This window comes from Netta rufina, assembly GCF_964035555.1.
Source record: "Netta rufina genome assembly, chromosome: 2".
NCBI classification, from domain to species: Eukaryota; Metazoa; Chordata; class Aves; order Anseriformes; family Anatidae; genus Netta; species Netta rufina.
Window position 1 is genome coordinate 22,518,767 of NC_140124.1, and position 20,846 is coordinate 22,539,612.

At 41.5% G+C, this 20,846-nt stretch overlaps 1 protein-coding gene across 2 annotated transcripts; it reads left to right on the top strand.

Moving 5' to 3' along the window:
- The first annotated feature begins 841 nt into the window (after positions 1-841).
- On the top strand, positions 842-20,846 carry CROT (carnitine O-octanoyltransferase). 2 transcript variants are annotated; one of them, XM_084281852.1, is made up of 17 exons: positions 842-983; positions 1,206-1,329; positions 6,324-6,448; positions 7,324-7,505; positions 7,687-7,811; positions 10,427-10,535; positions 12,264-12,357; positions 12,458-12,583; positions 12,976-13,077; positions 13,724-13,807; positions 13,944-14,051; positions 14,307-14,437; positions 15,827-15,950; positions 17,788-17,866; positions 18,443-18,536; positions 18,726-18,845; positions 19,915-20,846. In XM_084281852.1, the coding sequence occupies exons 2-17, from the start codon at positions 1,215-1,217 to the stop codon at positions 20,033-20,035; spliced, it is 1,839 nt and encodes a 612-aa protein (XP_084137978.1). In that variant the 5' UTR covers positions 842-983; positions 1,206-1,214; the 3' UTR covers positions 20,036-20,846. The 2 variants fall into 2 exon arrangements, with proteins under 2 accessions (XP_084137978.1, XP_084137979.1); XM_084281853.1 differs by having other exon boundaries at positions 884-983; positions 1,175-1,329.

The window sequence follows — 20,846 nt, forward strand, 5'->3', positions numbered from 1 at the left end:
CACCACCCTCTCCTGCCCGTGACGGCTAAGTCACGTCCGACAGCTTTTTATCCCTGGCTGAAAGGTCGTCCTTGAGGTCTGAGGGTTTTGGAAGCTCTTCTGAGCAACCAGGCCCACCAAAGGACAGGGGGAGAGGAGGATGTCTGTGGGTTGAGCCATAGCTCCCGGCTGCACACCTCCAGGTGCGGGTGGTGCGCGTGGGGGTGGCAACAACCCTTCCAGCGTGCCAGGAGCCTCTGAATGCAGAAACCTGGTTAACTGTGGCAAGTTGGACAGGGTAGGCCGTGTGTCGCTTGCCCAGCACCCGTGTGGCCAAGCACTCGCTCCAGAAGCAAGGACTGCTCCAAACCCCACTCTCACCCTTGCGTTCACCTCCACTCCCTCGGTGGGGCCGCTCCCCTACCTGAGCTACCCCACATGCCTCCCAGCCACACGCCCTGCTAACAGCCTGCAGGCAACCCCATGGCCCTGCTACACCCTGTGTTGCACAAAACACCCGTGTCTGCTCCCCAGCAAAAACCCCAAAGCAAAGGGCTCGCGGGGGGGGGGGGCTCCAGCTGGGAAAGGCCCCTCAGCGGGTGCCCTGAGGCACGCAGACAAGGCACCCGGACCCCCCCCCAGCCCAGCAGCAGCACTTTCCCCCTTTGTCCTTTAACTCCAGCCCTTCTGCAGGCCCCCAGCCCTCCACCTCCCTCCCTTCTTCCTTCCCTTCTTCCTTCCCTTCTTCCTTCCCTTCCCTTCCCTTCCCTTCCCTTCCCTTCCCTTCCCTTCCCTTCCCTTCCCTTCCCTTCCCTTCTCCCTCCCCTCCGCCTCCGCCCCGACCTCGCCGGCCGCCCCGTCCCGTCCCGCCCCGTCCCGCCCCGCTCCGCCTCCCGGGCCCGCTGGGAAGTGGGGCAAAGGTAAGGCTGCCTGAGCGCTGAGTCGGCGACAGGGACGGCGACAGGGACAGCGACAGGGACAGGGACAGGGACGTGCGGGGCGAGGTGAGCGCTGCCCAGCCCGGCTGGCAGCCGGGGGGGGGCCGCCGGTGGCAGCGAGCCCGGCCGGGCACGGCCTGGTGTGGGGAGGTTAACCCAAAAACCCTCCTCTCTGTCGTCCTGCTGCCGTGATGCCTCCCTGCAGGAGGGATTTGGGGAGAGGGAGCGGGGTAGGGAAATAAATCCTCTGCCTTCAGCTTCACCGAGAGCCCTGGCGTTGTGCTGCAGGCCTGCGACATGGAGAAGCAAGTGCAGGAGTCGGCCGAGGAGCGGACATTTCAGTACCAGAGCTCGCTGCCCCCGCTGCCGCTGCCTCCGCTGGACGAGTCTTTGAGCAAATACCTCGAGTCAGGTAAGGGCTGGCACTAATTTAACAGCAGCGCTAAATTAGCACAAAAGCTCTTCCTTTCAGTTTCAGAACAGGAAGCTAAGTGCCCAGAGCAAGCTGAGTAAAGCTCAGTGCCTTACACCGCTTGTCTTTTCTGAGCATGAAAGGAAATCAGATATATGGGAAGGCTGATTTCTTAGGTTTGTTTTTCCCCCCCGGAGGGCTTTCTTTCTTCTTTTTATTTTATCTTTTTTAGCTGTATCAGTTGGCCTAATAAAAGGCATTCCTCGCTCTGAAAGTGTCTTTTGCATAATGACTCCTTTGCTTGTCCACGACTGTGTTTACCCAGGACCTTTGTGAAAAAAAGTGATTTCGAACTTCTTTTACTTTTTTTTTTCGTCTTTTCTCGTTAACATTATTAATTATACAGCAGTAGGAGAAGCCAGAGGTAGGCATTTTTTGGTAGTTTACCTTGGGGAGGTTTCTTCCTTGAAACGTGAGCCGTCTAAAGACAATCTTTTAAGGGAAGTTTTGAAAACAAAAGTGCAAATGTGCCTAGCTCTGTGTAGGGCTAGGCTAAAGGACCCTAAGCAGGGCTGTCTGGTGAGCTCTTTGTTATCATACCAGACTTTGATACATCAGGGAGGACAAAGATACATTACCCAGTATCTTGAGGTTTCTTTCCTGTGCTTCTTTAACCCGTTTCAGAGCTCGGAGACATTGAGCTTTTCTCTCGAATGTCTGCTTTGTGTCTTACCGTCCTCCTACCTGTAATACAGGAATGGCAACAGAATAAAACCCGAAGTTCTGTCCTTAGCAGAAATATGTTACGTTGTGATTTCCCTTTCCCAAAAGACAAATCCTGAAATTCACCGAGTTCCCTTTCACACTGTGTGTATTGGAAATGGTCCCATGTCACGTTGCAATAGTGATAAGTTTTCTTTGTTGTTTGTCATGTCATCACTATTTGATGGAGGATGTTGAAATGGTGGTTTTGGAGCAGGGAGGGGAAGGAAGTGTTTTCAGAGGGGTGCACATGTGTCTCAACGAAATTCTTTTACTTTATTGTAATGCACAGAATCACAGAATATCCCGAGTTGGAAGGGCCCCATAAGGATCATTGAGTCCAACTCTTGGGTCCCCAAAGGGCCACTGAAAAATCAGACCATATATCTGAGAGTGTTGTCCAAAGGACAGCGGGGCTAAACTTCTTGAAATCCAGCAGGCTTAGTGCCATGACCACTGCCCTGGGGAGCCTGTCCCAGTACCTGACCACCCTCTCAGTGAAAAACCTTTTCCTAATATCTAGCCTGACCCTCCCCTGTCTTAGCTCCATGCATGTTGCTCCATGTGGATTAACTTAATTTGTGCTGTAATAGTAGTGAGCATGCAGTAACAGAATTGCCCTTCAGAGCTTAGTTTTGTAAGTCCAGCTGGCTTTCTAAGTTAATAAATAACTCTCTCCTGGAGTGATGATACATGACAGTGAACTCTTCCTTTTCTGCTTCTGATCTGTGTTTTCATAAACAGCATGAAAAAAAAAAATCCAGCTGAGGAGAGATGTGATAACCAGAAGTTATTTCCTACTTGCTGTTCCTTGTACATAAGCCATTCCATAATTTTGGTTGTTGTTGATCTTTAGTCCAGTATTTGCAGAGTCTGCAGTGCACAGTTCTAGGCAGTAGCTGGGATGAATCTCGTTGCTTAAACTTTTCGTTTGTTGAGACTGCGAAGGTGAGTGAAGGAGGGGAAGTGCTTCTGAAGTAGGATTTGGAACCTCCAAATGACCCTTTACAGGTGCTCTGAACCATTCTTTGGAAACTCTTGTCCTCTGTTGCTTGCAGGAGGACCCCAAGTGCTTACCATGAGTCAGGGTGCCTGCTGGTAAGGCACACTTGTCTGTTTAAAGCCAGTCAACTGGAAAAGCTGGACAGTGTAGATCTCAGGTGGCTTATTTAGGGCTTTACACTAGCTGCCTCTGCTTTGGATTCAGAATGACTAAGTTTGTTTTGAAGGTAAGACTTGAGCAGAGAAGTTGGGTAACCACTTTATTTACCCTTTCAGCTCACCCCAAGCTTTGGTTTGACTTGAGAGTATGAAAACCCAAAGGTATGGCTTTCTGGTGAAGTTCCTTAACTATGCAACTGAAGCTGGCATTCATGAGATGCTTCTTGCTCATGGACAGAGGTGATCTAGGCAGAAACGAGGACAAGGTGTATGGGTCTTGGGAAAGTGACAAGACAGATATTTCACTGAAGCCTATTGAGAAAGGAACTGAGGTGTACTTCCTTCTAGTGCTGTTTCTACATCTGATCAAGTTCTTTTTAAATAGGAAGAGGCCATGTAGTCATAGAATCATACAGATCGGGAGGGTTAACCTAGACCGTGTCCCTGCTGAGAGGTGGTCCAGTTGCAGCAGGTTGGTCAGGCCTTGCTGAGCTGTGTTTTGAGTACCTGCAGGGCTGGAGATTCCCCAGCTTCTCTGGGTAATCTGTGCTGGTGTTTGATCGCCCTCACAAATAAAGGAGAGGGAGGAGGAACAATTTAAAAAAATAAAAATAAAAATAACCCCACTGTCAATTGCAACAACAACAAAAAAACCCTCATGTTTTTCTTGTCAGAAATTACCTGTATTGCAGCGTGATTCCAGTTCTCTCTTTTCCTATTCCTGTGCATCTGTGAGGAGCTGTGCTTCAACTTTGCTACACATTTCCATTCAGTTATTACAGAATATACCAAGACCTTCCTTTTGTATTCTCTTCTTAAACTGAAAAAAAAAATCAATTTTCAGCCTCTTCTCATTGTCATGTCCTCCAGCCCCCTAGCCATCTTGGTCACCCCTCAAATAGCACCTTGTTTTCTGTTAGCTTTCCATGTTTATCCAGAGAAATGTGAAAAACACTGGCTTGTATTATAATACTCTTGTGGAGTAGTGCAAGGAGCCCAGGATGTATCTGAAAATGGATCTTAGGTTTTCTCCTTTAGATAGGTAATGCAAAATACTGGAATTTCTTTCGTTATTAGGATAAAAATGAAATTATTTTGAAAAGGAGCGAGGAACACCTAGCCTCGGTGGAAGAGGGTTAGCAGAGGGAACACGTAAAGAAACTGGATGTGAATAACTCCGAGGGACTTGATGAGGTGCCCGTGAGTGTGAGGGAGTTGGCCTTTGTCTCTGAGAGGCCATGTCTGATAACCTTTGAAGGATCTTTGTGACTGGAGGGTGTTCCCAAGGACTGGAAATAAGCAAGCACTACCATTGTCTCTGAGAAGGAGGGTCTGGGGGACTGCAGACCCCTCCACCCTCACCTCAGTCCCTGGGAAGGTGGTGGAGCAAACAATCCTGGCAACCATTCCCAATCATTCGAAGGACAGGGAGGTGACTGGGAGTAGCCAGCATGGATTTATGAAGGGGAGAAATCAGGCTTGGCCAACCTGATACCCTTTTACGATGAGGAGACTTGTGCAATTTGGCACGCTGCTTGTATGTAGGAGTCTTGTACACAGCGTGCCTAGTACAAGTAGCTACGGCTGCTGAAGCCTAAGGCTGCAGGCTGTTGAACTTCTACCCAGTTTCAGGGAAGGAAGGCCACGGAGCTGGCTCAAACTGCAAGATAAAGACTACACTGACAGCCTCTGCGCCCACTGGCAGCTTCTAGATGCGAAGATGGGAGAAAGCAGCTCACCTAGATGTGACAGAAGGAACCCATCCAAAGCAGACCGACCTCCTGCCCTAATGTTACTGTTGGTCTGGGCTGCCAGGTGACGGGTTGGGAATGTGGAGTGTAAGGGCGTAAGTGCCTAGGGGTCCCCTTTGTTCGGGGTCCCTCCTCAGAAACACCCTGTATAGGTATTGGACTAGATGTTCTCCCAAGGTCCTTTCCAGCTTCAGCTCCACAGTTCTGCGGAGAAGAAAAAAGTGGTTGAAGGCAAGCAGTTGTAATTCCAGCAAGACGTAGTTGTGAGGAAGTACGATTTTAATTCCATGAGGGTAGACAAGTATTTGGGGCCGTTGTTTCTCCCTGAAGCTAGATTAGAGATGATACAGATACTTCTTTAATTTTTAGTAATTGTGTATCCTTCCTCATTTCTTAACATTTTTAAGTAGGTCACAGGGTTAGCAGTAGCAAGACAGACAAGAAAATATCTGACCCTGTCCAGCAACCTCAAATACGAGTCAGACTTCATTGTGTCAGCCTTGAATGAGCAGACCCCCCACCCAGTTCTTTTTGCCAGTGACTTGCCAGTCTAAGTGTAAAGATAACAGAAAAATCCATTGTACACAGCATTAGTATAAACAAATAATGAGATATACCCCTATACAAACCCACGTCAGCAGTGAGTATGGCAGCTAATAACCATAAATGACACGGTGAAAAGGTTTGAAGGAGGCTTTTTGATGAAAATAATGAGTTCTGCAAATGTTTACGGAGAACTTTGGACTGTGTGGTGTGTGATCCGAGAAAAATCCAGAAGTATTTTAAAATATAAAAATTGGACAGTGTTAACTGACATCAGTAGGGAGAACGTAGGGACAGTTGAGATTTGATGAATACAGGGCTTATAAGCCATGGACGGGCATGAAAATAACGGCAAGTATCTTAGAGTTGGTGCAGTAAGGTGACAGGTATGTGTGGCTCAATGTATTAAGTTACAAAGTTCCTATAAACTTAGTTATTCGTTGAGTTCTCTGGCAGCTGATGGAGACGCGGGGCTCCATGGTATTTCCAGTTACAGTTTAAAATAGATTGGATTAATTTACCTGTTACATATTTCAGGCTTTCAGCAATTGTTGAAATCTGACATTGTATTTGTTTAAAAGTATGTACTTATGTCTTTATTAGAACACACTGATTTAATTACAGCTTTTAAAAGGTGTTTTTCCCTGAAAATATATATCTATTTTTTTTTTTTTTTAATAACTTTGGGGTACTTTCATCCACTCCCTTGTGGACACTTTTATCTTGGAATAAATCTCAGCGCACAGTTGTCTTTAAAAACATTTCCTTTTTTTACAGTGAAGCCATTTCTAAATGAAGAAGAATATCAAAGAACCGAGGATATAGTGAAAAAGTTTGAAAATGGGATTGGCAAAGAGTTGCATCAGAAATTAGTGGAAAGAGCTAAAACAAGAAGGAATTGGGTATGTATTTAGATATGTAAGAAATCATAATTCAACTTATTCCTCTGTTGTGTGTGCATGTTACTGCTGCTGCTTTGCTAGGAGAGAAGATATCAGCACCTCTCCAGAGAGCGAGTGATAAGCTGGTTGCTCAGCATATGGTTTTGAGAGGCACTTAGCTGTGTTTTTTTTTGTTGTTTTTTTTTTTTTCTTCTTAGTGTCTGCCACTTGACCTATGGATATGAGCACACTTGCTTGTATACGTGTGATTTTTTTCAGTTGGGCAGCTAAGAGAGTTCCCGAACTAATATACGAAGTTACCAGCTTTTGAATGCTGTCTTTCTGTCAGTCTCTTCTTCTGTTACCTGCTTTACCCTGCCATGGAGGGGAGGGAGGTGACTTAGAGTTTGGTCCCTCTCTTTCTTGAAGAGGAAGGGATTCAGTGGGGGCCATTCATGAGAACTTTGTAAGTCTTAACGTGACACGTGCCAGAGTGGGGATTTTCAGGTGATAGAAAACTGCGTTGTGAACTGTCCATGGCAGATCCTCACTCACACAAATCCTCTTTCCTTCCCTTCTTCATGGTGTAATGGCTGATACAGCAGCCACAGCTGGCATGTGCAAGAGTTTAAGATGGTGAATATCAGGGAAGAACTTTTCATAGTTCTACGTAATTTTACAGTTTAATAGCCTGAGAAGAGCTATAAGAGAAGAGCTAGATGTAGCATTACCCTCAACAATTAGCTTTTGAACCACTCTCCTGCCTTCTGTTATACAGGAACTACTATTCAAAATACTGAAAAACAAAACGAACAAAACCCATGCGGATCAGGCAGTGATTATTAGAGAACTAATGTCTGAAAGTTATTCTGATGCTGAACATTTTTCATTTTCAGCTGGAGGACTGGTGGCTGAATGTGGCTTATCTTGATCTTCGCATAGCAACGCAAATCCATTGCAATATGGGAGGCCCTGCTCCCTTTATTGAACACTTCTGGCCATCCAAAGAAGGCACTCAGATAGAGAGAGCGTGCATCAATACATGGCACACCCTGAAATTCTGGGAGCTGTTACGAGAGTAAGACAATATTTAGAATCAATTATGTCTTCTTACTGATCTATGCGTACTTTAGTAGAGAAAATATGTTTATGTTCATTGGCACAAAGTCTGTGCAGTAGAAGATGGGCTTGTCTTACCTTGACTTACTTCCATAATTATCACCTCTCATGCTTAATTTTGGTATATTTGTTTATTGCAGAGAGAAGGTGCCTATAGAGAGATCTAGGGATGATGTTCTGGATATGAACCAATTTCGAATGCTCTTCAACACTTGCAAGGTTCCTGGAATTACCAGAGACTCAGTCTGCAACTATTTTAAGACTGGTAAACAAATACGGATTGTGGGTTAATACAAGCAAATGTTTTTGTGTTGGAGGCTAGTGGAGCAGTCATTTTAACCATCAATTACTTGCTTCTTCAAAAACTAAATCAGATACTGGGTGTTGAGTGCTTACATAAAGAAGCAAATAAGAAATCCAATCTACTAATGACTTTTTTGGTACGATGTTTAGTCCTTCCTGAATAAGGTTAAAAGAAGGCTCTGCTACAAATTGTATGTTACCAGCCTGATGCCTCTAAGAATTTTAGTGCTAGCATTAAGAATTTAAAAAGACAAATTCCATACGTTATAAATGTGGGTGTATTACATGTATTATTTGGACAGAATTGCAGCATTGCTTGTAAATGTGTCTTTTTCTCCTGAATGCTTTTCTGGAGTGTGCTCCTGTACATTCTGTTGGGATAATTCTTACATATTTTATGTCACTGCTGCCTCCTGGCTTAGTCAACTTCTTTTATTTTCAGTCTTGAAAATACTCTGTAGAGATTCTTGAAGCCATTCTCTTAAGTTCCTAACAGCTTTCTGGAGTGCTTGGTCAAGAGCTGAAGTAAACGTGTAATGTTTATATGTCCTCATCTAATGTATATTGTGGTGTTAGCAGCCAGCTAACTGAAAACGTAACACCCGTTTCCCACACACACATTTGGATGCCTCTGGAGGTGTTCAGGAGCGTTGCTCTAGTTAATAGTGTGAGATGTGAATTCCTGAAAGACTCAAGAGTTCAAGAGGAAAGATGTATAGCCTTGCCCCACAGAAATTATATAAGGAAATCTCCATGCCATAGAAGGTGAAGAGAAAAACACAAAGCTGAAGGTGCATTTCATGAGGGTTATCTTAGGGTTGCAATTGAAGAATCAATTTAAATACCAAGTCCAAATGGTGGAAATTCAGTGGTATGATCACACTTAATAAACAAAGCTGTGATCTTGTGGATACGCAAGTCATCCACATCCCTTTTTTACCTGAAAATGTTGTAAGATCTTTAAATAATCTTGCTTATGTTATTTTTAATGTCATACACGACATGTGAAATCCATTTCCATGTAGGCTGTCTGTCTCCAGGTGAAACACTTAGTTCAATTAGTTGTGTGTGTGATTCATGGAATATGAATAACTCTAGGGAAGGATTTGGATCATCCAGATATGCAGGTATATAAGACAGAAGGAATCCCTATCTGGAGAGGGATCTGTTTTTCTCCTTTGGCTACAGAGGGGACTGACATAGTCTAAACACTTGTGGTAAGATTCAGATTGCAGAGTAGGACACCTAAAATTTGACAGGTAATGTCAGCTTGGAGTCAAAGACCAGACTAAGATGAAGCCAAAAGACCTTGATCAGTGGAGCCTGGAGAGCTGTTTGGTTCAGCCTGCAGCAGACACCTTACTGAGAACAGATGAAGAGCTCACTAGATTTCAGTAAGTATTGAGTAGATCTCCCCCAGCTGCAATCGGAGATCAGACACAGAATTGTAGGTATCTTAACTTCCAAACTTAATTCTGCCTCTTGCTTTTGACAGCTAAGTTTAGGAGCATGCTCCATAAAATGCCCTAATTTGTTGTCATCCCTTCTTCTTTTGGTTATGTTCGATCTTAATTTCATAATCTGTGAGAATGTGGTTTGCATGAAATCATAAATTCCACATCCTTGATCAGATATGTATTGAATTGCATTAACTAATTTAGAAAGTAGAGCCATAAGGATAGCTGCATAACAATCTAATTGTTAAGATAAAGGCTGTTGTGGGCTTGTGTTGAGTTAAATAGTTGTGGATAAAGAGGCATACATTTCTTTGTCCTTGGGCAGAGTTTTGTACTATGAGAGCTGTAGCACAGTGGCTCAGTTTCAAAAAAATGTAGCCATGTTTCCTGGGATTTATCATCTGGTTTTATCACAAACTTTTCCAACTTTTTTTTAGTATTAATGCCAGGTAGACGGATAAGATACGACAGTGCTGTGCAAATGTACTTGAGCTAGTGTGGGCCAGTACCACCTGTTTTTCCGTCTAGTGTCCAAATTTGTGTGTTGGTGCCATTTTTACAGATTTGCATGTGCTGACCAGGTCTAACTCACTTCCGTGCGCATCTCTGTTCTTGAGATGTGTATCTGAAACTTGTCAAATAAACACCCTGAGAAGTGAGGGACTCAGTTCATTTCCAAATCAAATGGAAAGTGTCTTAGCAACTTGCTTACTGCATTCTGTTTCCTGCCCCTCCTCTTTGCACCCCCCACCTTTTTTTTAAACAAAACAAATGTCAGTAATTACTCTTGTTCTGGCAGAGGGTGTTCCTGCCTACAGGGTACACAAATAAATGACGTTTACTGCTAAGTAATGACAGTGACTTGAAGTCATTAATAATGGTGTAGGTATACAAGTTATGTACTTGTACAGATTTTCTCTGAGGCCTCTTAAAACTTCAACACTGCAGTTGGTCTTGGAAATTTATTCTTTTTAATGTGTTCCCCTTTTTAACTGTATGAAGTCTGCCTCATTTTGAAGAAAAATGGGGCTGTAGGACTTGCTGAATAGTTTTCCTTTATCTGTCACTGACTTTATCCCTGGTGCTGGATTTTCACATTTTGTGCTTTGCTTTGTTTCAGCGACTGAAGGTGAATGCCCGTCCCACTTAATGGTCCAGTGTCGAGGCCGAGTGTTTACATTTGATGCCATACATGAAGGAAATATGCTGACTCCTCCAGAGATTTCCAGGTTTTCATGCTACCTTGTTTCAAATGAGCTGCCTTATTTGAGCTGTATACCAAAGATAGTTCTTTTTCTGTCCTTCTCACTCCAACAAGCTAGGGGTGAGAGAGACTACAACTTTTCCTGCAGCTGTGAACATTCAGATTCTGGTGATTAGTAGATGGCATCTTCTTACCATGAGTCATAATCTTGGTCTTTTGTAGTACACCCTTCAACATCATGCAAAAGGGCTGAATGAAGGTGTTTCAGTAGGAAACGCCATGTATGTGTCACGTTTTTTGATGTGGAATTATCAGGACTAAGTAACATCATTCCTTTCAGGATCAATTTGCACTGATAATTATCCTAGTGCTACCTCAACATTATCAAGGTTAAAGCACCGCTATCCTTTTGATAACATTTCAAACCTAATCCATCTGTGGTTAATTTTGAAAAGAGTAGAGGGGCTGGAATTCCCGCTGGTGAGTGCAGCAGTCAAAAATCCTGGTATATGTTGATTTTCTGCTAGTTACAGTGCAGTGCAGCAGCATTTCATTTACATTTCTTGTCTTTGTGCAAGACCAGGGATAGCTGACCACGTTTGTGGTTCTTTTCATACTCCTGAACTGCTGCAAAGGAACAGAGAGAAATAATTTGGTTCTTTAAATAGTAAATTTCATTGTTTCAAGCTTTTCTATGCTGCATCTCCTCTCTCCCAGTAGCATGCAGAAGTGACAGCTTTTCAAACTGACAGTAGTTCCGTCCACAAGCTTTTCTGCTCTCTCAGCTCTAACGTCACATACAGAGGTAGTTTCAGCATAAGTCCATTCTGATCAATTTTGGATCTATATGCATCTACTTGCTAGAGAGGGATTGTACATTTCATCGAGGTCTTCTCCAACTGAAGTGATTCTATGATCTAGGAAGAATTTATGGCATTTGTGCATATGCTGGTTATAGAGCACAGCAGAAGGCTTTAAAAAAAAATAATTTGCCAATTAAAATTGGCAAAAGATGGGTAACCCATTTCCTTAGGCAAGGCAAAAAATAGAGAATCTCACAAATCACTTTTTTTTTTTAAAGTTTGGTACTTTAGGATTCAACATCTGTATTTCTGACTTACGTAGTTGTACAAGTTAGATCAAGCAAGCAACAAAGAAGTGAACAACTAGAATAGGGACAAAAACCCTAAAGCTTTTTGTTGGCAAAGTAGATCTCTGTTAATAGCTCTTCAAAGGGGCAGTGCAAGGAACCAATAGGAAGAAGTATTCTTGTGTAGCTGAGTCTCTCCATTTAGGATGCACTGCAGTTACTGTTCTGTAAATTTCAGTTTTTGTCTTGAGTGGAAGTTTTTCCATTGTGTCTCATTAGCTGCTATAAAAGGTGCAGAGCTGCAGTATTGCTGACTTGCTGCTCAGGAAAGTTTGATCTTCCCTGTTGAAGACTTAAATCCAGTTTTAAATTGATTTAAGTGCATGATTAGCACTTTAGGGTCATGGTAGTTTATATGTAAGCCTGTACTGTGCTGACAACTGCAATTGGTGTTGTCCATTAGTGACTGAAAACAAAGATTTTCAGCTGCCCTTCAAACAAATCAGCTCCTTCAGACTCTTCTTAAAATTCATATTAGCTTGTGAATGTGGAACAAAAGTTACACCTTGACAGAAAAAAAGAGAAGAGAGAGATAAAAAGGATGCTTTTCATACATCTTTGTATGTTCCTTGTTAACTTTAGTTTTTTGAAATCTTCTTATAGGCAACTTACATATATCCAGAAAAGATGCCATAGTGAACCAGCTGGACCAGGAGTGGCAGCCTTGACAAGCAATGAAAGGACAAAATGGGCAGAGGTTGGAATGTTTCGACAGTTTTTTCCTCATTAAAAAAAAAACAAATGTGACCACTGGAAATACTTCATTTCACTTAGCTCTGCCATTTCCTGCTTTCTAGATACGTGAATATTTAATTGGTCTTGATCCAAAGAACCTAGCTCATCTTGAAAAGATTCAGAAAAGTGTGTTCACCATCTGCCTGGATGATTCTAGTCCCCATGCAACTCCTGAGAACTACACTGAGGTAGCTAAAGATTTTTGGTAGTTCTTATCTGCTCTTATTTGTATAATTTTTTTCTGCATATGTGCGTGTTCTTTCTGTGGTAAAGTAGCACCTTGCTTCTTCATAACTGAGAGAACGAAGCAGATCAATGTGCAGATAATGTTTCTTGTTGATCCACAGGAATGATTAAATAGTTTGAATTGTTAGGACACTGTAAGTGAGAATAGAGGAAATAGACCTTTGTAGTCGTTTTGCTCTCCATGCTTCAGGGTCCTTAGAAACATAGTCATCAACTTGTTACCACTTTTAATTGTTTCATCTTTAGTTTGATGAAAACAGTTTGTTTCGGCTGACAGAGACTGGCAGCGTACTTCGTATTTCTGAAAACCCACAGTGTATAATTTTTGCTTTAGGTTACGAGGCTGGGAGTAGCAGGTGATCCAACTGTGCGCTGGGGAGATAAATCCTACAATTGCATTTTCTTTTCCAATGGAACCAGCAGTGCATTCTGTGATGTAAGTTGAAAAGAAAAATTCCCCTTATAAACCTTTCAAGTATTCACTTAGTAAATTTTCCCTTTTGGAATTTTAAATGTTTAACATGTTCCTTTTTAGTTTAGCATGTTCCTTTTTTGTTTAGCCTGGTTTTCCAGGCAGCTTGTCTGGCAAGTTTCCAAAAGCAGTCTGCTTTTACAGTGTTACGCTGCTTTTACATGTTACACCATACCTGATTTAAGAATATGAGCTCTGAAATCCTAATCTTATTTCTGTCTTTAACACTCCCTCATTAGTTTCAGAAGTAAATTGCATGAGAAGGCTGAAAATGAATTCTTTATGTTGAACAAGTGTGTTCGTAAACTCAGATTGTTTTAATTCTTAAATGACAGTTCTTAAGTGGCCAGAAAGGTCTACAACCTGCCTGCAGTCTGCTTCTCTCCCGCTGTGCTATGCTGTGCCTATCTAGATGCAGAGCAATCAAAACAGCAGGTGGACTTACGTTAGTTCTATAAGCATTGCAGAAGAACTAGAAAAACAAGCTAAACCCTCTGTTGTAAAGTTGTTAGTCTGTGGGGAAAGTAAGTGGGGTAGGGGAAAAAAAACAACAATTTGATCCTCTTGCAGTCATGCAAGTAATGCAATATCTTGTCCTGTATGATTCCAGCATTCTCCTTTTGATGCCATGGCTTTAATTACCATGTTAGTGTATACCGATCGCAAGATTATTGAGAATGAGGGAAAATGGAAGGTATGTATACTTTAATCTTTCAAATGTATTAGTTAGTGTCAATTTTTTTTTTAACGTGTAACATTTTCTGTTTTCTCTCTCTCTCTTTTCTCTCTTTTTTTTTTTTTTTTTTTTTTTTCTGTCTGCCTTCTCCCAGGGATCAGATAAAGTGAGGGATCTTCCTTGGCCAGAGGAACTTGTATTCACAGTGGACCAAAAGGTTATTAATGAAATTGGACGTACTAAAGAAATATATTACGAAAAGGTGAAATTTCTTTCTGCTTCTCCTAATTGTCATTGATTTTTTTCATTGTGTTTGTGTGGTTTTAGCTGTTCTTTGTGCCAGAGAACAGGGGTAAATGTGTAATGAATTGATGAATCAGGGGGTTTAAAACCATGGTTAAATTTGTACCACGTTTGTTTTGTGTTGAATATGTTTCATTTGAAGTGGACCAAGTTGTAATATTTGAAATGACTTGACATTTTTTTTTTTTTTTTTTTTCCTCCTGTGGATCAACAGGTATCTCAACTGGAGATAGTGAGTTATGTCTTCACATCCTTTGGCAAAGCATTGATTAGGAAGAAGAAACTTCATCCTGATACGTTTGTGCAGCTTGCCCTTCAGCTGGCTTATTACAAATGTCACGGACGGTAAGAAAAGCTCATTACCCAGATTATGAATGAAAAACAGAGCATTGAATAAAGGTGTGGATCTGGAGGTGTAATGCAGTGGCCTTGCAGTGCCCATGTATAACTTGCTATAGGGATAAAAGAATGAAGAAGCAAGGTTTTGCTTTGTTTTGTTTGCTTTGAAGATCAAATAAGGCCTTGTTTTGCACCACTGAAATTCAAGGGGCTTCTGCTCTTAGCTTTGGAAGAATTGTCTTGTTCCCCCCACAGGGATCGTGTGCATACATATTATGGAACGGAGGGCAGACAAAAGTCCATGAAAACATGAGTTTGGACTATACAAAGTAAATAACAGGGCAAATTTGAAACTTGCAGTGGGTCAGGATTCCTTAATGCCAAACAGTTGCTCAGATGGAGAAGAAATTTTTATCTGTAGCAGCTTGACAGCCATCAGTAAAATCGGTAGCCTTCCAAACCTGTAAAAGGACTCTCAAAGTTCAGTGTCTGTTTCCTTCAGCACTGTTAGATGTGGAAGTTTGGGTGGTAGTAATAGAGACACGGACCCTCCAGAAGCTTGGCTCAGCAGTTTTGTGCATGTCATTTTGTTTTGGATTCTTGGTAAAAGACACCATTCTTCCTGGTACTGGTGATCCCAAATTTCTCTTTGCTAGCTAGCCATGATTATGGCTTGGATGAATCATTACTGACCCAGCAAGTATTGCTTGCTTCAGAAAAAAAGAGGGTTTCATCATGCGACTATGATGTTTAGTCACTGGAGGTGCTTGTCCTATCAGACAGGCTAGATCTTGGTTTGCTAAACACTGGAATAAATTGTCTGACTAAAATAGCTTGTTGAGTCTGTTTTAAACACACTATTATGTTGCATTTCAATTGTATAAATGGTAGACTATGGTAGAGCTGGGGAAACTCCAGAGAAAAGCTAGATGAGTGTCAGTATGCAAGAGATAAGGATTTGAGCCTTGTCCTTATAAACATTGAGCGTTGGAAAACGCTGCGTATGTCAGGTGTCTCTAAATTTTTGAGCTTTTGTGTGGTGTTAGATGGTTTCTTTGATGGAAATATATAGTGAAACTGAACACTGCATAAATTCAGCTTTGTTAAACTAGTACAGTACATCTTTAATCAGCAGAAAATAGCCATGACAACCCAGCCTTTCAAGAAGTGATTACAGCATTGGCTCTTTTTCAGTCGTCTGTCTCGTAACAGCTTGCAGAGCTCCTTTGTGGCTCCTTCTCAGATACACATGCACACACACGCAAATTAGGGGCTTGCTGATGGCTGTAACTGGGCTGGATATGTAGGATACTTCGCAGAATGTTTTTTTTTTTCTTGGAGAGAGCACAGTTTCATTAAGCTGATGAGATATTCTTCCCTCATTTTTCTTCTCAGCCCGGGCTGCTGTTATGAGACTGCAATGACCAGGCGCTTCTATCACGGCCGCACAGAGACCATGAGACCGTGCACTGTGGAAGCAGTGGAGTGGTGCAAATCCATGCTGGATCCTTCTGCCAGTGTAAATACAGAAATCCTACTTTTAATCATAATGCATTTAGAAGGCGTGTCATTTGAACTACTTAAAATTCACTTTCCTACTGTCTCATTAATGGGAGTTGGCTTCTTTCCAGTAAGACAAATTGCAAGTGTTGGGTTGCTTGAGGTCTTGCTGCAGTTGCTGTGACTGAGGTGAGCCGTCATGCGTGGGTTTGGTTTGATTTTTTTTCTATTTTTTTTTCGTTTTTTTTTTTTTCTATTTACACTTGGTTTTCAAGTCTGTCTTGAGTTACATTCACACTGATTTTCATGCCTGAGAAGGTAACTGGCTCAGAACCGATGTGTTCTGCCATGGAGTGGTTCTGTTGTTTTAATTTTAAAGTGAAAGAGGGAAATGTTAATCTAATCATTGAGTCCAAGAGTGAGGTTGAAATCTGCTTGTGTCCTAGTGGCAACAGGGATGTATTCCAGAGTTTGCCTCTGAATAGCTTAGCCGGTGACCTTTCCTTTTCCCAGCAACTGCCCTTTAGTGCATGGCTGGCGAGGGATTTCATGCCTTTCTTGCCAAGTGAAAGCTGTACAAAAGCTCCTTCTGTTGTCCTCACTGCACATTGCTCAGCCTGAGAAATGAAGGAAGGAGAAGATTTGGAACACAGGGCTACACATCTCTAAGGAAGTTCAGGGGTTATATATTGTTAATGGCTCTGAGAAACACACAGGAGTATAGCTGCCAGGAAGTATGTGTGATGGATGATTAGTCCTGGAGAGTGGATTTTCCTGGTCTTCGCTATCTTCTTGTGGCATATGCTGCAGCTTTAAAACTTAGCTTTTGTGCTGTTATTTACATCTGCTTTCCTATTGCAAGTATGGGCTCCTGTTACTTCCCTGCTATTCAGTTAGCTTCTAACCAAGTATCAGGCGTTTATGGATAATACACAGAGAGGTTTGTTACTTCCAGCACTAACAGTAGCCTTCTCCTCTTTCTTTTTGTCATCATCTCCAAATGTCTTCCTAGTGCTGTTTTTTTATGATAATCTCTTAGGGGGCTTTAACAGCATTTAACCTGCTCAATGGCATTGAAATAAACATGCTTAGAAGGCTACTCTTAAGGTACTTGAAAATACCCGAAGTTGGGCACTTTGGAAGAAAATCCATTTGAGTTACATTTTCTTCTTCCCCTTGTGAGCTTAGCAGCTTGGGTTTTATCCAAATAGAGTGGCTACTGGCAGTGGGTCACATTCCGTGCTGCAGCCTCTCATGTACTGAGTACAAAGATAGAAGGTGCTCCTTGAGTAGTTAAAGAGCTAGCAGGACCTAAGTACAAGCCAGGATGTGTGTGTTTTAATCAGAGTAAAGAGGCAAGATGCACTTTTTTTTTTTTTTCTGCTTTCACAGTTTTTTTTTCTTTTTTTCTTTTTTCTTGTCTTGGAAAATGATGCTCATATAAATGCAGCCAAACCTGCTAAAAGCTCGTTCGCTTTCTAAGTAAGTGGTAGAAGATTTTTGGTTTTGATTGCTCTAGTTGACAGTGGCTACTTTGCATTCTTTCAGCTTGTTTGGAAAAGAGCATGAGGCTTAGCATGTTAGTCAGTGCAAAAGTGACCTGGATAACAGAACACAGATACAGGGAACAAATGAGCAAGTTCTCATGAAAAAGGAATTTGGATTTGGGAGAAAGAGTTTGAGAAGTTTAAGAATATGGGTGAGTCACAAGGTTCTAACGTACCTTTCAATTCCTACATTTTCTTCTATCTAAAATTGCTAGAAGTTGTGAAAGGGAAAAACTTGCTGATCAGTGCTTTGTAATGTGTTACTTGTGTATGTTGTTTTTTTAACCTGTTTCCCCTTACTTTAAACAGAGTTACGAACGCCTACAGCTGATGCATGCAGCGTTTGCAAAGCACAATAAGCTGAGGAAAGAATGTGAGAATGGAAGAGGTACTCTTGGATCCAAAGTTATTTCTTTCCTTGTGGGTGGAAAGGGAACATTTCTGTGTGCTAATGTATCTTCTGTCTTCTTGTTCTCAATAAAACTCCCCCTCAACATTTTATATGTAAGTAATTTTGGGAAGAGGAACTAAAACCAACTCCTTGTACCCTTCCTTGCACCCTAAAGACTTGTCCACTTTAAATGTCAATTAATTTTTTCTGCCAGTGGGCCAATTTCAGTGTATCGAACTCTTCTTCCTTGCTGAAACAGACGTTTTCTTGGGTTTTGTTTTCTGCAGGGTACGTGCTGGGTTTGTATTACTTAGCTTATTTGCATTTGCGTTCAGTGTTGTGAGCTGGAGGTGTTGAAGGCCTCTTCCCAAATATCATTACCAAAATATACCCAAGCATTACCAAATATTTGGGAAGCAGTTTTGTGTGCCACAGTTTGAATTTTTTATTTTTATTTTTTGCTAGACTGCATCAATTTTTGTCCCTTGGCTGCTATTTGAGCTTCAGCTATCCAGAAAAGAAAAAGCAGGGAAGGCTGCTGTTAATGATGCAGTTTGTGCGTTTCTTTGACAGGATTTGACCGTCATCTCCTGGGTCTCCTGCTCATAGCCCAGGAGCAAGGGCTCCCAGTGCCAGAGCTTTATGTGGATCCTGCCTTCACAGCCAGGTAACCAGGGGCTTGTCCTGCGGGGAAGTGGTAACAAAGTCCCTTGGGAACTGAAGACAGAGGTTGTTACATTGACCTCAGGCCTGATGATTTTCTCAACTCTAGGACAAAATAACTTTTTTTTTTTTTGTTAAATTGACTTTGAAATTAACTTTAAAAATGCTGTTTTTGTTTTGTGGTGTTTTACAGTGGAGGAGGTGGGAATTTCATTCTTTCAACTAGCCTGACTGGCTACACCAGATTCAGTGGATGTGCGCTCCCTATGGTAGACCATGGCTATGGCTTTTTCTATGCAATCCGAGATGACCGGTGAGGATGTCATTTCAATTTGGGCCTTCATTCTTTCTCTGTATCACAAAAGGAAAGATAGCTAACAAGTAGAGGAAGGGAAGGAAGGAGAAGAGGAAACATGGTTGAACATGTCAGAAAAGGTTGAAGTGAGGTAAAGAAGAATAGAGGCATTAACGTTCTGGGAAAGCATGTGTGGGAGGAAGGACAGATGGTGGAGGTGACACGAGCACCGAGATGCTGACACTGAGCAGAAAGGAAAGAGTTGGGAAGGTGAAAGGGGGAACAACAGAAGTTAACCTTTAAAATAAGATTTAAAATAAGCTTTCTCCTTAGAGATCATTAAATGTAACACATGCAAAGGTGTTTTTAAAAAGTAGTTATTGACTGACAGACCAGATGGAGCACAGCTGAACACACTGTCCATCATTTTTTGACAGTGATGCACACACCTCTTGATTCAACAAAGAAGAAGCTAAAGTATTTGGCTTCACTTCTCATAAAATGGTAGAATTTGGAAAGATCTAGCTTCAGCTCCTTAGTCTTAAGGACAAAAATTACCCCTTGTTCACCAAATCAAATAAATTACTTTGATTATAGTGTGCTGAGATAACCTGCTATTTTGTGATTCAGGTGTAGTTTGATGACTAGTTTCTAATGCTAAATAAAGACTTCACTGTAGATTGGATTCAGTTTAAGAATACAAAACAATTATACTTTCCCCTGTAGCTCTGTTAACATAAATAGATAAAGATTAGTTAAATAGACAAAAAGTACTTTACAATTCACAGAAACTAGTTTATTCCTTCTCTGGGTTTTCAAACGTAGGCAGAAAAGTTATGTCAGAGTGTATGTAGAAATGGGTATTTAAATCAGAATACCTAGTTTCAAGATCTGTAAACATTGTCACTTTTACTGAAGGCTATGGGGGTTTGAATCCTTAAATTTTCTGTATGTTGAGATGGTGTGTTTATTTGCTAATTTTTGCTTCAGAGCTTGTGGATAATTTGATTTTTGAGGCCAATTCATATGACTTATTTTAGACCATGATAATTAAGAGTGATAACTTCATTGTTTTCTATATTGCCAGGATTGTCGTTAACTGTTCTTCCTGGAAATCATGCCCAGAGACCAACGCAGAAGTGCTGTGCAGAACTGTATTCCAGTGTTTTCAGGACATACTGCAGTTAACAATCACAACTCAGTTATAAGGTTGATAATGATATGAAAGAGTTGGCAGGTTATATGCAGAACTTGTAAATGAAACACTACTCAAGAGAACTGTTGTATTCAAGCTAAGACTTGTAATGATCTGTGTGAAATCTACCTGTGTTCATGAGATTTACTGTGGTACCAGTACCCATTTAAAAGTAATGTAGCCATTTGCAACAGCAATGCAAGTAGTAGTACTTGATCCGTGTCAAACTATGCAATATTAAAATATGCCTCAACAATGCAAACGTACTTGGGAGACATGGTGTTGGAAATGGAGAATTTATGGGAGATTTGTATTTATGATCTTAGTAGTAACACATAGAATACTTTGTAGTCTAATGATACTGTTTATGCCCGTGGAGCACTTACCTGTGTACTTCAGAGTAACCACACTCTCCTCTTTAGTGACCGTGCTGCCTATTCATAGTGGTTTATGAAATAGAAGAGCTGCCTTCATCAGGCTGTACTGTTTTGTAAGGTATCTTTCACTTTTACTACCTGGATTAGATCAAATAAAGGTTGTATTCGTGTATGGGGATGTTCATGCTTCATTTATAATATAAGAGCACTGCAATATGAAGTATTTTGAAAAAGCCTTCAAGAAAGTAGTATATTAATTCCAAATTTCTCAGAGTTTACGTCTTCTAGTGAGCTGTGAATTTCTCTGCTGCTTTATACTAGTAATACCCAGTAACAGTAAGCACTGAATGCAGTTTGATGAGACTCTCAGGATTTTAAGACTTTTGATTCCTGTCTTTGAGCAGCTTTGTATTTTCCTCTCTTTAAATAAAATTCTTCCAAAAATCA

Bases quoted from the DNA above. Each gene is read 5' to 3' on its own strand.
- CROT (XM_084281852.1), top strand. From the start codon at position 1,215: ATGGAGAAGCAAGTGCAGGAGTCGGCCGAGGAGCGGACATTTCAGTAC. The intron at 6,449-7,323 runs GTATGTATTTAG...TTTCATTTTCAG, and splicing joins CTAAAACAAGAAGGAATTGG to CTGGAGGACTGGTGGCTGAA. The intron at 12,358-12,457 runs GTTGGAATGTTT...CCTGCTTTCTAG, and splicing joins AAAGGACAAAATGGGCAGAG to ATACGTGAATATTTAATTGG.